This window comes from Elgaria multicarinata, chromosome 15 (assembly GCF_023053635.1).
Source record: "Elgaria multicarinata webbii isolate HBS135686 ecotype San Diego chromosome 15, rElgMul1.1.pri, whole genome shotgun sequence".
Taxonomy (NCBI): domain Eukaryota; kingdom Metazoa; phylum Chordata; class Lepidosauria; order Squamata; family Anguidae; genus Elgaria; species Elgaria multicarinata.
The window spans coordinates 28015486-28028552 of NC_086185.1; the positions used below are offsets into that span (position 1 = coordinate 28015486).

General features: G+C 47.8%; 1 protein-coding gene across 1 annotated transcript; it reads left to right on the forward strand.

The window, feature by feature from the left end:
- Positions 1-2050: 2050 nt before the first annotated feature.
- ASB12 (ankyrin repeat and SOCS box containing 12) lies at positions 2051-12217 on the forward strand. The gene is made up of 3 exons (XM_063141842.1): positions 2051-2177; positions 6414-7257; positions 11861-12217. The coding sequence occupies exons 2-3, from the start codon at positions 6435-6437 to the stop codon at positions 12037-12039; spliced, it is 1002 nt and encodes a 333-aa protein (XP_062997912.1). The 5' UTR covers positions 2051-2177; positions 6414-6434; the 3' UTR covers positions 12040-12217.
- Positions 12218-13067: the final 850 nt, after the last annotated feature.

The following is a 13067-nucleotide window of genomic DNA, read 5'->3' on the forward strand; positions in this document are numbered from 1 at the left end:
GAAGCTTTCATTGCTCATGGTCTCATTTTATTTATTTAGAGTATTTTTATCCCGCACTTCAGCCAAAAGGCATTCGGAGCGGCTTACAATGTATCAATAAAGAAGACAGGCTTACATTCTAAAAAAAGACATGACACACAAGGAAAAGTGGATGGGGAGGGAAGAGGGAGAAAATAAAAAGAAATTAAGGAGACTGTTTAGGCTGGTGGGAAGGCCCTGCTCCGTCCTCTCATTTCCCAATGGAGGGGCAAACCAACAGCTCCTTCTTCCCCACAAGGTGAAGATGTTAGCCCTGTGTGTGTGGGGGTCCAACTGAAGCAGGCTCCGCTGGTGCCTGCCTGCTCCAGTGTCCCTCGCATCTTCTTGAGCAGGGAGTAGCTGCAGCCAGGTCTGCTGTTCAGAGCCTGTGTCATGGCATAGTAAGTGGCCTGATCCGTTTTAGTCCTGATCCGCATCTCTGGTCACAATATCAGATGACAGGTACTCATGGGACAACAGAAAATGTTGTAGGGGTAACAGTGGCTTTTTTGTACCACCTAATAAATGCCTGTTCCCCTCTATCCCAAATGTGCAATTTTCGCTTTTACTAAAGTTGTGATATGATGTTTTCTTTCATAATAAAGTATTAATCTGTGTTCTTTTAAGATGTTTTTAAACAGCTTTAAAATGTTAATTGTAAGTCGCCTTGGGGGCCCTTTTTGGACTGATTTAGACCATGTATAAATAAAAATAGAAGTAACTAAAGGCATCAACAAGGCCTGGTTCTCTGGATTTGATTCCCGTACATTTGATGAGCGGCTGAATGGATGAATGAACCTGGTTGAAAAGTATTTGTGTTTGAAATTGATGCAAGGAGATAGGATAGTTCTACGTGTAGTATTTTACTTGTGATTGCTTCTTCACAGCTATAATCTCACTTGGTGTTGTAGTCACATCACAAGAGGAACGTTTATTTGTGCTTTTAAAATGTTTCCCTTTTGCCCTTCATCAAATTTCAGAGTTCAGGAAGGTGTACAGCCACAGCACAATTTAAAACTGGAAAAATAGGAAACAAAAATCAAAAGATTTGCCTGTTCCTGCTTAAAGGTAAATGCCAGCATCTTGAATAGGACCTGGAAACAAATCATAGAATCATAGAATAGCAGAGTTGGAAGGGGCCTACAAGGCCATCTAGTCCAACCCCCTGCTCAATGCAGGAATCCACCCTAAAGCATCCCTGACAGATGGTTGTCCAGCTGCCTCTTGAAGGCCTCTAGTGTGGGAGAGCCCACAACCTCCCTAGGTAGCTGATTCCACCGTCGCACTGCTCTAACAGTCAGGAAGTTTTTCCTGATGTCCAGCTGGAATCTGGCTTCCTTTAACTTGAGCCCGTTGTTATTCCGTGTCCTGCACTCTGGGAGGATCGAGAAGAGATCCTGGCCCTCCTCTGTGTGACAACCATTCAGGTATTTGAAGAGTGCTATCCTGTCTCCCCTCAATCTTCTCTTCTCCAGGCTAAACATGCCCAGTTCTTTCAGTCTCTCTTCATAGGGCTTTGCATATTGCATCCTGCGCAGCTCCTTTAGAGTGAAACCCGGAGCGGATTCACCGCCCCACTGACATCGCAGCCACCAGCCTCCCCTGCCCACCACCTGTCTAAACGAGGGCGTCGTGGCCGGGGCCTGACCCCGCCATTGCCAAGAGGTCCCGGGGCTGAGCCTCGGTGGCGGGTGCAGCCTGGTTGCTGGCTCCCCGTAGCCCTGGTCTTCCCCACCCACGGGACTCCTCTGCGCTCGGCGTGGCGTTGGAGGCGCCGCCGGCTCGACGGGAGGCCGGCGGGATCCAGGGCCGGTGCGCAGCCCCCGGGCTCTCGCGCGACCCGCCTCTCCGCCGGCGGCCCTTTCCAAGAATGGCAGTGGCCCGATAAGGCGCCCGAGCGCGCCGGGGGCTAAAATTAGCCCCGCAGGAGCCCTGCTTGGGTGGGCGCGGCGCAGCTGTCCGGGCGCAGCGGCTCCTCCCCGCCTGGCGCAGCGCCCCGACGGCTCCCCTTCCCCTTCCCCTCCGGCCCTCGCCGACCCGGGCGACCTCACAGAGGCCGGGCCGCCTGCGACACAGCCGGGCCGGCAGCGGCTCATCAGGCGGCGCGCCGTCGGGCCGCGCCAAACGCCTCGGCCACCCGCCCGGCCCGCAGCCAGCTCGTGAGTATCTCTCTGCCCCGTCGGGCCCGCAGCCTCTTCGCCAGCCCAGCCCCGCATCGCCCGGCTGGAGAAAGGGCGCCTGTTTGACTCGAGGGGGTCGGGATAAGGGCCGGGTTCCCACGTGCGCGCGTGTGCACGCCACGCCCGGGCAGGCGGGCTTGTTCTGCGCCGGATCGCGGTCCGCTTGGACCTGATCCACGCACCATGCAGCCGAAGGAGGCGTCCGAATGGACTGGCAGGAGCGGAGGGTTTTTTTTTTAATTTATTTTTTCAAAGCTCCCTTAGAACAGAACAGGTGACCTTTTTTAAAAAATATATATTTTACTTTAGGGAAGTTTGTTTTTGTTTTAGTGGAGGACGTAGTCTGCCTCCTGGTTCCACTGAACTAGGGTGACCATATGAAAAGGAGGACAGGGCTCCTGTATCTTTAACAGTAATGTAGAAAAGGGAATTTCAGCGGGTGTCAATTGAAGAGGGTGAAATTCCCTCTTCATCACAACAGTTAAAGCTGCAGAAGCCCTGCCCTCTTTTGTATCTGGCCACTCTACGATAGCTAGTGTAGCTTTAACTGTTGTGATGAAGAGAGAATTTCACCCTCTTCAATTGACACCTGCTGCAATTCCCTTTCCTACATTACTGTTAAAGATACAGGAGCCCTGTCCTCCTTTTCATTTGGTCACCTGAAGTCGTGTAGACAAACCGACTGCACACAGGTTATGTATGTCTACAGTCAGTGAGGACGGAGCGGAGAGTTCAGGGGTGGGCAAAAAGTAGATCTGGATGAACTGGCAGATCTCTGGGTGATTTGCAGTAGATCCTCAGGGGTTTCTGGCTCCCAGTGATTTAAAGATCGCATCACTGCAGTTCTGGTTTACATGCACTAGACTTAAGATGCATCCACCCCCACTCTTAACAGAGAGAAGTAAGTCAGCACGTTTACTCAGGCGTAAGCCATTGGGTTCTATGGGTGGTTACTTCGTTGGAACAGAGGGGCGGCTGCTTTAGTTGCAGCAAAAAACAACCAAGAGTCTTGTGGCACCCTGAAGGCTAAAACATTGGTTGTGGTGGAGTGGACTCCAGTCCATGAAATCTTCTGCCGTAATAAACACGTTAGTCTTTAAAGTGCCCCAAGTGTGTTTAAGATCGGAGCATTACTTTTCAGAGAGGGCAACTAGTAACGCACTGTACTGTGGCTCAGTGGTAGAACATATAGTCGGCGTGCAGAAGGTCCTGGGTTCGATGCCCGGTATCTTCAGGTAGGGGCGACAATCCCTTGTCTCAAACCCTGAAGAGCCATTGCTGCCGGTCAGTGTCGACAATACTGGGATACGTGGACCAAGGCAGCTATGTTCCCGAGACATTTTACTGCCTCAAGTGAAGCATGAGGGGTAACCCTTCTTAAGGGTAACACTTTAGCACAGCCTTCCCCAACCTGGTGCCCTCTATATGTTTTGGACTGCAATGCCCATAATTCCCAACCAGCATGGCCAATGCTAAGCTTTATGGGAATTGCAGTCCAACACATCTTGAGGGCACACCATTCGGACACCAATGGTGCCATCTGAAGCAGGTTGCTTTATCATGCTGCATGGCAGGGCCGGCCCTGCTGGTGCATGTGTGCACATACTAATTGTTGGGGGTGGCGGCGACTTGTTTTGCTTCTCAAGCATCCATGCCAACGTCTGCCCAAAAGGCAAAACAGGAACTGTGCTTTACCAGGGAAAGGAAATTAATGTATTATGGATTTTTTTTAATGTGTGGGCTTGTGGTTGCAGGACTTACTGTATAGGCGGCATAACAGGCCCAGCTAAAGTTGTGAGTGGCGATCTCCCAAAATCCAGGCTGAGGTTCTCCAGGCCATCGTCCCCCTGAGGCTGGCAACTGGAGCAAGACTGGAGGTTGCAGAAGGCAGTTGCCCTACAATTGGGAGGAGGAATGGAGGAAGGGGTGGAAATGGAATGGAATGTCTCAGAGAAGGAATGAGCCTGAAATTCCTCCGTTACCCTTATAGCATTTCGTAGCTGGGCAGGTGGAGCCTGGACATTCCTCTGCGTGAACAATGCTAGGAATTGGCTTCCAACGGGATTCCCTTTCTGAGCATCCCAGATAGTGGCTGTGTAAAAGAACGACCTGTTCTCAGAAGATCCTGCCCCCCCCCCCCGCAACCCTTTCTGCATAAGTCCCTGATCTGGCAGTACTCCCTTGGCTAACTGTAGCTACCCTTGGATGGAGGAAAGCCCTGAGCAGCAACTCATACAGAGATGCAATGGGTGGAGATTGCCTCTGAAAATGGGTGATTCTTCTGCAACTCTCTGTTGGGAGTGGCTGAACGGTCCCAATGCAGAGAGAGGGCAGAGTGATCTACATTTGGAATAGAAATTCGGCCAGAGCAGTAAATCATACAGAAATGCAACTAGTAGCCTCTTCTGATGGCAGGCAATTCTGCTACCTCTCTGCATTGGGAGTGACTGAACGATCCAAGCACACTTGGTACCGGGATGCAGCCCTGTCCATCCGCACCCCACACACCCTGCAGAAGCTGATTGGGAGGAAGCAAGCCAGAGCAATGACTCATGCAGAACCACAACAGGAAGCCTCATCTGAGGGTGGGCTAAGTTCTCTGTATCAGGAGTGAGTGAATACTGTCCCTGGGGATATTTGAGCTAGATGTGCTGACAAGAGATCACTTGGTTACACCCTGCAAAATGTTCAGCAAAGAGGATATGCTGGCGTTCCACTGTACCCAAACTCCACCGAGGCCTGCAGAGTGGCTCTAAGCTTCTGGTGCTGTGGCAGGACTTCACAGTCTGCCCCCTTGCTGAACTGGCATCCTCCTAGCACTCAGTGGGGTAGGGTGGGGTGGGTCGTAGGTTCCCGCAGCTCTGTCAGGGCTCTCCTTGCTTGTCTAAAGGCCTCTAGTGCAGCATCACTCTCACCAGCTTGTCTCTGTGCTGGTGGACTGAGAGACAGTGCAGTCTAGTGGTTAGAGTGTTAGGCTGGGACGTGGGAAACTTCAGTTCTAGTCCTCTTTCAGCCGTGAATTCCACTGGGTTATTTTGGGCCAGTCACTGATTCTCAAACTAATCTACCTCACAGGGCTGTTGTGAGCATAAAATGGAGAGGAATAAGGCAGGTTATAAATGTTAATAATAATAATAATAATAATAATAGTGCATGTGTGTAAATGTGCACGCACGAATGCAAAGATACCATGTGCACACATGAATGCTAGGCAATTTATACAACACGGAAAAAGAGGACGCTGATTTGCATAACATTTGCACTTGTTAATGGATGGATAGATGCAAATTAATTTGGAAATCATTACTCTATTTCAAACTGGGGTGCAGAAGCTCTTCCCGCTGGAGGTCCAAATTTCATTTCAGAGAAGCTGTCAGGGGCCCCATTCCAATGGTGGGTGAGGCCAAAGGAAAAATGAGGTGGCCAATTCTTTTAAAAAATATATCTGCATATTTGTAGCTCAGAGCTATTACTGCTTGGTAGCTAAGCCTCACTTGAGCCCTTCTGGGGCATTCCCCTTTCCCCCAAGAGAGAGAAGAGACCTGTTGACCTGCCCCCTCTGTCACTTTCTGGTTGCAAAGCTTCATCCCTGTCCGTATGTTGGGAAGCAGCCTTCTCCACTTGTGATAGGGTGGCCCTATGGAAAGGGGGGCAGGGCTCCTGTATCTTTAACAGTTGTATAAAAAAGGGAATTTCAGCAGGTGTCCTTTGTATGCATGCAGTGCCTGGGGAAATTCCCTCTTCATCACCACTGTTAAAGCTGTAGGAGCCCTGCCCTCTTTTGTATCTGGTCACTCTAAAAGGAACTGGGAAGGAAAAGGAAAAAACCAAAGTTTTGTTACTAAGACCGCCCTTACATTAAGGAAAAAACACGCCTCCTTACCAGGCTTTTTTCTTCTTCAGCTTTTCCACGTTCACTATGACTCCTTCAGATGCGCCAGTGTGATTTATAATTGAAACCCTCTCCTCTGGTGAATGTTTCATAAAACTCAATGCAATGGCGCCATCTAGTGATGGAATTGATCCCCCCGATTATTTTAAATACCAGATTATCTCTGGAGGTTTTTCTTTTAGTGAGATTTCTGGGGGAAGGCACGAGAGACATCCTGGAGGTTGACAGCGTCATGTAATGGGCCCGCAAACTTCTGTGAGTGGGCAAACATGAGCATGCAATAAATGGCTCATTGCTAAGTCTTGCGTCCTTCTGCCTTGCAGCTTTCCAGCATTGCACAGTTCATGATGAAAGTCACCCTCAAGAGACAAATCAAGATGAGCCTGCTGGATATAACCAAGATTTTCTCAATGCTTCAGCCCAGAGAAGATGAAGAAGGGGACGGAGAAAGACAGGAGCTGAATCTCGCCGTGTCCCAAGACAATTACCAACTTCTGGACGAACTGTTGTGCCAAGAGAGATACAAGCGGTTCATTGACAGTAGGAGTGGCTGGGGAGTGCCTGGGACTCCACTCCGCCTGGCAGCCTCCAAGGGCCACGTGAGGTGTGTTGAGGTTCTCCTGGCCCATGGAGCCGAAGTGGACAGCCTGGATGTGAAAGCCCAGACGCCGCTGTTCATAGCCGTCAACAACGGCCACCTCGATTGTGTGAAGGCCCTCTTGGAAGCCGGGGCTAACCCTTCCGGAAGCATCCACAATAACTGCACTCCGCTGCTCACCGCGGCGAGGGATGGGGACGTTGATATCCTTCAGGAACTCTTGGAGCACGGGGCAGAGGTCAACGTCAAAGCGAGGGTCCCAGAGTGGGCGGCCAACTCCGTGGCCTGCTCGGGGCCCTTGTACCTCTCGGCGGTCTATGGCCATCTGGAGTGTTTCAAGACGCTCCTGCTGTATGGTGCCGACCCCAACTACAACTGCACCGATGAGAAAATGGTTAGCCGGATCAAGTATCCAAAGACCCTTCTAGAAATCTGTTTGTGGCACGGCTGTGGAGCTGAATTTGTGAAAGTGCTTATCGATTTTGGGGCCAACGTGTACTTACCGGGAATCGTGTTTGATAAGATCTCAGCAAACTCTGAGGTGCTAGAACTGTTGGCCAGAGAAAGAGGTAACTCACTGTCTTCGAAAGGTGTTTTTACATGTATTGCAACATCCGTGCCTTATCCTCAGAAAGGATATACAGTGCAATCCTGTACGTCCCGAAATAAGTCCCATTGAGTTTTATGGGACTTACTCCAGGGCAGGTGGATATAGGATTGCAGCTTTATTTGCTAAAGTGGGCGCAAACAACTAAATTCACTTAATGCAGGCATTTATGAATTAAGAAATACTCACGCATTAATATAAATTAATAAACTAATAAATTAAAAGGCCTCTTAATACATTCAGGTACAATTCCTGACCAATACAGGAGTCTCTTCTCCCTATTGTCTTTGCAATATAGTCTTTGCAATATATTAGCTCCCCAGAATCCCACATTTTACAAGCCACAAATGAATAGACAGTGGTTGAATTTGTTTCCAGCATTCAGTAATTAATATTGTTTGTTGTTGCAAAGAAATAAAAGAATTGCTCTAGGTTCTCTCTAAGTATGTTAGAGTATCTATCTACATATCTATCGATCTGTCTATCTGGCTCAGTTCAGACAACACATTTCTCAACAGTGCTTTTAGAACTCTACGGTGGAGTTTTCATACCACCGTTGAGAAATGTGTCGTCTGGCGGGAAAACTCCGCGCTGAATATCCACGTTGTGCAGAGGAGAGTTCATGCACAACTGGTGTGTTGTGTGGCGGGCTTTGTGGAGTTTTTTTGTTGCATTGAGTTGACTTTTCCCACTGGCTACAGAGTTCAATGGCAAGAGCGCTGAAAGAAGTGAGTGCCGCTCTAGGAGAGCCGCTGGGATTGTTTGTTTGTTTATTTATTTATTTATTTATTTGCAGCAATGGCTGATGGAGGGCCAGGGGAGAAGAGAGGATGGGGGAACTGTCAATAAAATGCCACATTGCCTTTTACTCAACTCCACAGTAGCCCACAGTCACACAACAGTGGAGTTACATGTGTGAGGAGTACCCCCTAGGAATTCAACCGTTGAGTTGAGTTTTCACACTGCATTGACTAATGTGTTGTCTGAACTGAGCCTCTCTGTATCCATCCATCCATCCATCCATCCATCCATCCATCCATCCATCCATCCATCCATCCCACCTTCCCTCTAAGGAACCCAAAGCAGCATACAAGATCCTTCTCTCCCTTTTATTCTCACAACAACCCTGTGAGGTAGGTTAGGTTGAGAGTCCGTGGCCGGCCCAAAGTCACCCAGTGAGTTTCACGGCAGAGTGAGGACTAGATCTTGGGTGGCCCCAGTCCTGTATCTTCTAATGTCTTCTAAGGGTGCCACCCTAAGCATGTTTAGACTTTTTTTTTCTGTCTAAACATGTACAGGATTGCACCCTAATTATATCTTCTAATACACCTGTGGATCTTACTGAAGCATAATGATCAGAAATACATTGATCTAGCTAAGTTTTCTTATCAGCAATATGATATGACTGGACTTTCCCATCCAATATGCCCGAAGTCTTCAACAATCACGCCTCCAATCATGAGACATATTTTCAGAGAATTGAAGCACTTTTCTAAGTCTCCACAAGGTGTAACAATACTGAGTTATTATTTAATCATACTGATTTTCAACTGTATTTACATTTAAAGCAGTTTTCATCATTCTCTTTCGCTGTATAAAAAATAAAAATTACTTCCCGAAGATCAAGCAACTTTCCCCCTGCCCTTTAAAATCCCCCTGAGAGGAGTTTTCCCTTGAAGGTGCCATACAGATTCATGATCGGGATAGCTAATGAATGGTATGGCTGTGGTCTACTTTCCTAGTAAATGGATTTAAGGCTACAGCCTCACAGTGCAGACATGTTTAATAAGAAGCACATTCCACTGAGTTCAATGGTGTTTACTCCCAGGTAAGTATGTACAGAATTGCACTTATATGGTATACCATTCCAGGTGCTTTATATCAGGGGAGGGGAGACTTCATGCTTGACAGATACTTTTCTTTCTTTTTTACTAAAACCTCAAGACCCATCAACCAGAGCTCCTGAACAGTTAGAATTAAAGGTTGGGTTGCCTCTGAGCACACAGGGGTTGTTTTCATTACCAGTCCTGAAATCACAATCCTTTCACACATCTGATGTCCTCTCAAGCTTTCTTCATTAGAGCAGCCTAATTTAGATCCGAGGGAGCTTTTTCATTGTTGCTATTAACCATCAGGAATGAGAAACTCGCCTATCTATTCCAAATCCCCACAAGGTCTGCCAGTATATCCTATTCTATCTTCTTCCACTCCTTTATATTGTCTGCCATGTATATCCTTGAAGGATGGCCGTCTCCCATCCCATCCCGCCAGCACTTTGAGATCAACAACAGAGGCCCTTCTTGCTCTCCTGCCACCAAGGGAGGTTAGGTTGGTGAGTACAAGGGAGATGGCTTTTTCAGTGGGGAGCCCTGCACCCCTGGAATCATCTTCCACCAGAGCCCTGAAGGCCAACCTGTTTTCTCACTGGCCTTCTCATAATCTGCGGGCGGCAAGTTTTATTGGTGTAATCTGTTTTTATAGTATTTTGTTGTATATTTATTTTGCCTATCTCTATATTTTTGCATGGTTTTTATCCTGTATGATTCCTTGAGATGGGCCAGATTTACACCAAGCAGGATGTAACACTTTGAAAGCAGTTTGAAAATGGTATATGGAATGTGTCATGAGCGCAAACAGTTGTCAAGACTGTGATCAACCATTATAAAGCAGCAATGTAGATCCTGTTTTTACCCTTAAAGGCAGCCTAACCTAGGGAGGTTGTGGGCTCTCCCACACTAGAGGCATTCAAAAGGCAGCTGGACAACCATCCGTCAGGGATCCTTTAGGGTGGATTCCTGCATTGAGCAGGGGGTTGGACTCGATGGCCTTGTAGGCCCCTTCCAACTCTATTATTCTATGATTCTATGAAAGATGGGGAACAGAGAGAGAGAGAGAATGATTTGCCACCCAGTTTCTCAGCTAGGACTTGACTAACATGTTTGAAAACACAAAACCCTGAAATATAGCAGACAGAAAGTACTGTTCTTTCGAGAGCAGTGTAGCAACACCTTTGTAGGCAGCTGGACAACCATCCGTCAGGGATCCTTTAGGGTGGATTCCTGCATTGAGCAGGGGGTTGGACTCAGTGGCCTTGTAGGCCCCTTCCAACTCTATTATTCTATGATTCTATGAAAGATGGGGAACAGAGAGAGAGAGAGAATGATTTGCCACCCAGTTTCTCAGCTAGGACTTGACTAACATGTTTGAAAACACAAAATCCACCCCATTGTACCATAAACAGCACCATCATAGAAGTTAGTGCATCACTGACAATGCTGGACCAGGCTCCCCTCGGGTTTTCAGCCCAGTCTTTTTCGTCAGTTTCTGGAGCTATAAATTGGAACCCTGAAATATAGCAGACAGAAAGTACCGTTCTTTCGAGAGCAGTGTAGCAAGACCTTTGTAGCCGTACCTCTCCTGGCCAGATCAAAGGCATATGTTTGCCAATCACTTGTCCTGATTAATTTGCACATCCTTGTGAAGAAGGAACTCTGGGAGCAGAGCTGTGTAGGTCCATCAGAAAAGAATCCAAATTCCATGATCAGGCAATACCTTTATCAGGACTGGCTAATTTGTTCTGCAAGTGTGAACAAGGTTTCAAGCGCATGAAATCATAGAGTTGGAACTGTTTATTTCTATTTATTTATTTATTTATTTATTACATTTTTATACCGCCCAATAGCCGAAGCTCTCTGGGCGGTTCTCAGAGATCAACTAGTCCAACCTCCTGTTGAAAGTCATCCATGAGAACAGGATGACTTCTCATGACTGACTTTCAGTCATTGATGAGAAGGTGGATGTAAAAGCTCTGTAAATCTTAGCAGAATTGCAGGGGAGGCTGGTTGCTCCGATGTCAGTGGGGCAGTGAATCCCTTCCAGTTTTAGTCAGAACAAGTCAGAACTTCAAAGAAGTTATCTAAGGTGCTGTCTGGTTCTGACTGAAACCAGGAGCGGATTCGCTGCCCCAAGAACTTCGAAGCCACCAGCCTGCACTGAAGAACAGCAGGATCTGTTTATGTATTTACAATATTTATCTACTGCTCCATATCTAAAATAGACCCCAGAGTGGTGAACATAGGAATAAAACAGTAAAAATATATAAAGATTAAAACAGCGTATTAAAATGGTTTATCTGAAAACAGAATACTAATAAAGAGTGGCTCGTCGGTCAAGGAATGCTTCCTGGAAAAGAGTTGTTTTCGGAAGGCACTGGAAGCAGCACAATGTTGACACCTGCCAGGGGCAGGGCGTTCCAAAGAGACGGGGCCACCACACTAAAGGCTCTTCTCCTGGCGGACTCCAGTCGGGCCATAGGTCCATCTGAAGCCACCAGGAGCATGCCCTCTGATGACCTCAGTGACTGGGCAGGTTGGTAAGGGAGAAGAATTGTGAATATCTGAGGGTGCTTATCTCTCACATTCCTAAAGTCTTTGTTTTAACTGCTGCCTTTCCTCATTGCTTTTGAGACACATCAGATATTGGAGCCCGGGTATGGCTTGAAAGCTCTAACCAATCACCTAAAGTCACCATTTCCTTTCTTTCCCCCCTTTCTCCCACCATTCCAGTTCTCCCCAAAACCTTGATGTCTCAATGCCGACTGGCAATCAGGAAGTTCCTGAAACTGGTAAACCGGCCTTATGCTATGGATCAACTGGAAATCCCTCCTGTGCTGCTCAACTACCTCAAACACCAATCGGAACTGAAGATCAAAGTGGGAACTGCACAAGGTTACCAAGTACTGTAACTGGATGAGAAAGCGGCGGAAAAGAACCTTCTAAGAATTGGAATAGGAGTGGTTTGGTGACCTTGTTTAGATCAGTGTTATTGTTCCAGTATGTGTGAGTGCATTGGCTGTGTTGCATTATGTAAAAGGTGACCAAGGCCGTGTCTAGAAGATGCTGCTTTGCCTCCCCCATTCCCCCAAACCCCACAGCGTCACTGCTGCAAAGTGACAATGACAGAGTTACATGGCAGGAAGCTGTTTTCAGCCGAAACCTCATCTTTTCCTCCTGGCGGTGGGGGGGAGAGTCAGATTTAGCAGGGAGGGTACATGGGCAGCACGGATGTTCCTAATACCTTTGGCCCATTTTGAACGGAGAGCAGAAACACGCGGTGACTTTGAGAATGCGTTACTGGGTGCCTGGGATGCTTCAGAGCAATTGAAAAAGTCACGGTAAAACGACACCCTGAAAATGCGCAGCTTTGGGTAGAAAAGCCCAATGTGGCTGAGAGTTGGCGCCTGCATCTTTTAAACAATGCAGCACCACTGCACAGCCACAATGGGGTATACAGGGCATATAGATAAGCCCCAAGCAAAATGAAAGTTGAGAACCTCACAGTCCCAGTAGATTATTGGAAAGCTCTGCCCTAAGCATGTCTACTCAGAAGTAAGTCCCACTAAATTCAATGAGATTTACTTCCATTGATTATAGCCTTATAGCTCAATCCTATGCATATCTGCTCAAACGTAAGCCCCACTAACTTGAATGAGATTTACTCTTAGGTAAGAGCCTCGTGTGGCGCAGAGCGGTAAAGCAGTAGTTTCTGCTGCCGAAACTCTCCCCACAGCCTGAGTTCGATCCCAGCGGAAGCTGGTTTGAGTCGACTCAGCCTTCCATCCTCCCGAGGTCAGTAAAATGAGTACCCAGCTAGCTGGGGGAAAGGTAATAATGGCCGGGGAAGGCAACGGCAAACCACCCCGCTATAAGGCCTGCCAAGAAAACGTCAGCGAAAGCTGGCATCCCTCCAAGAGTCAGTAATGACTCAGTGCTT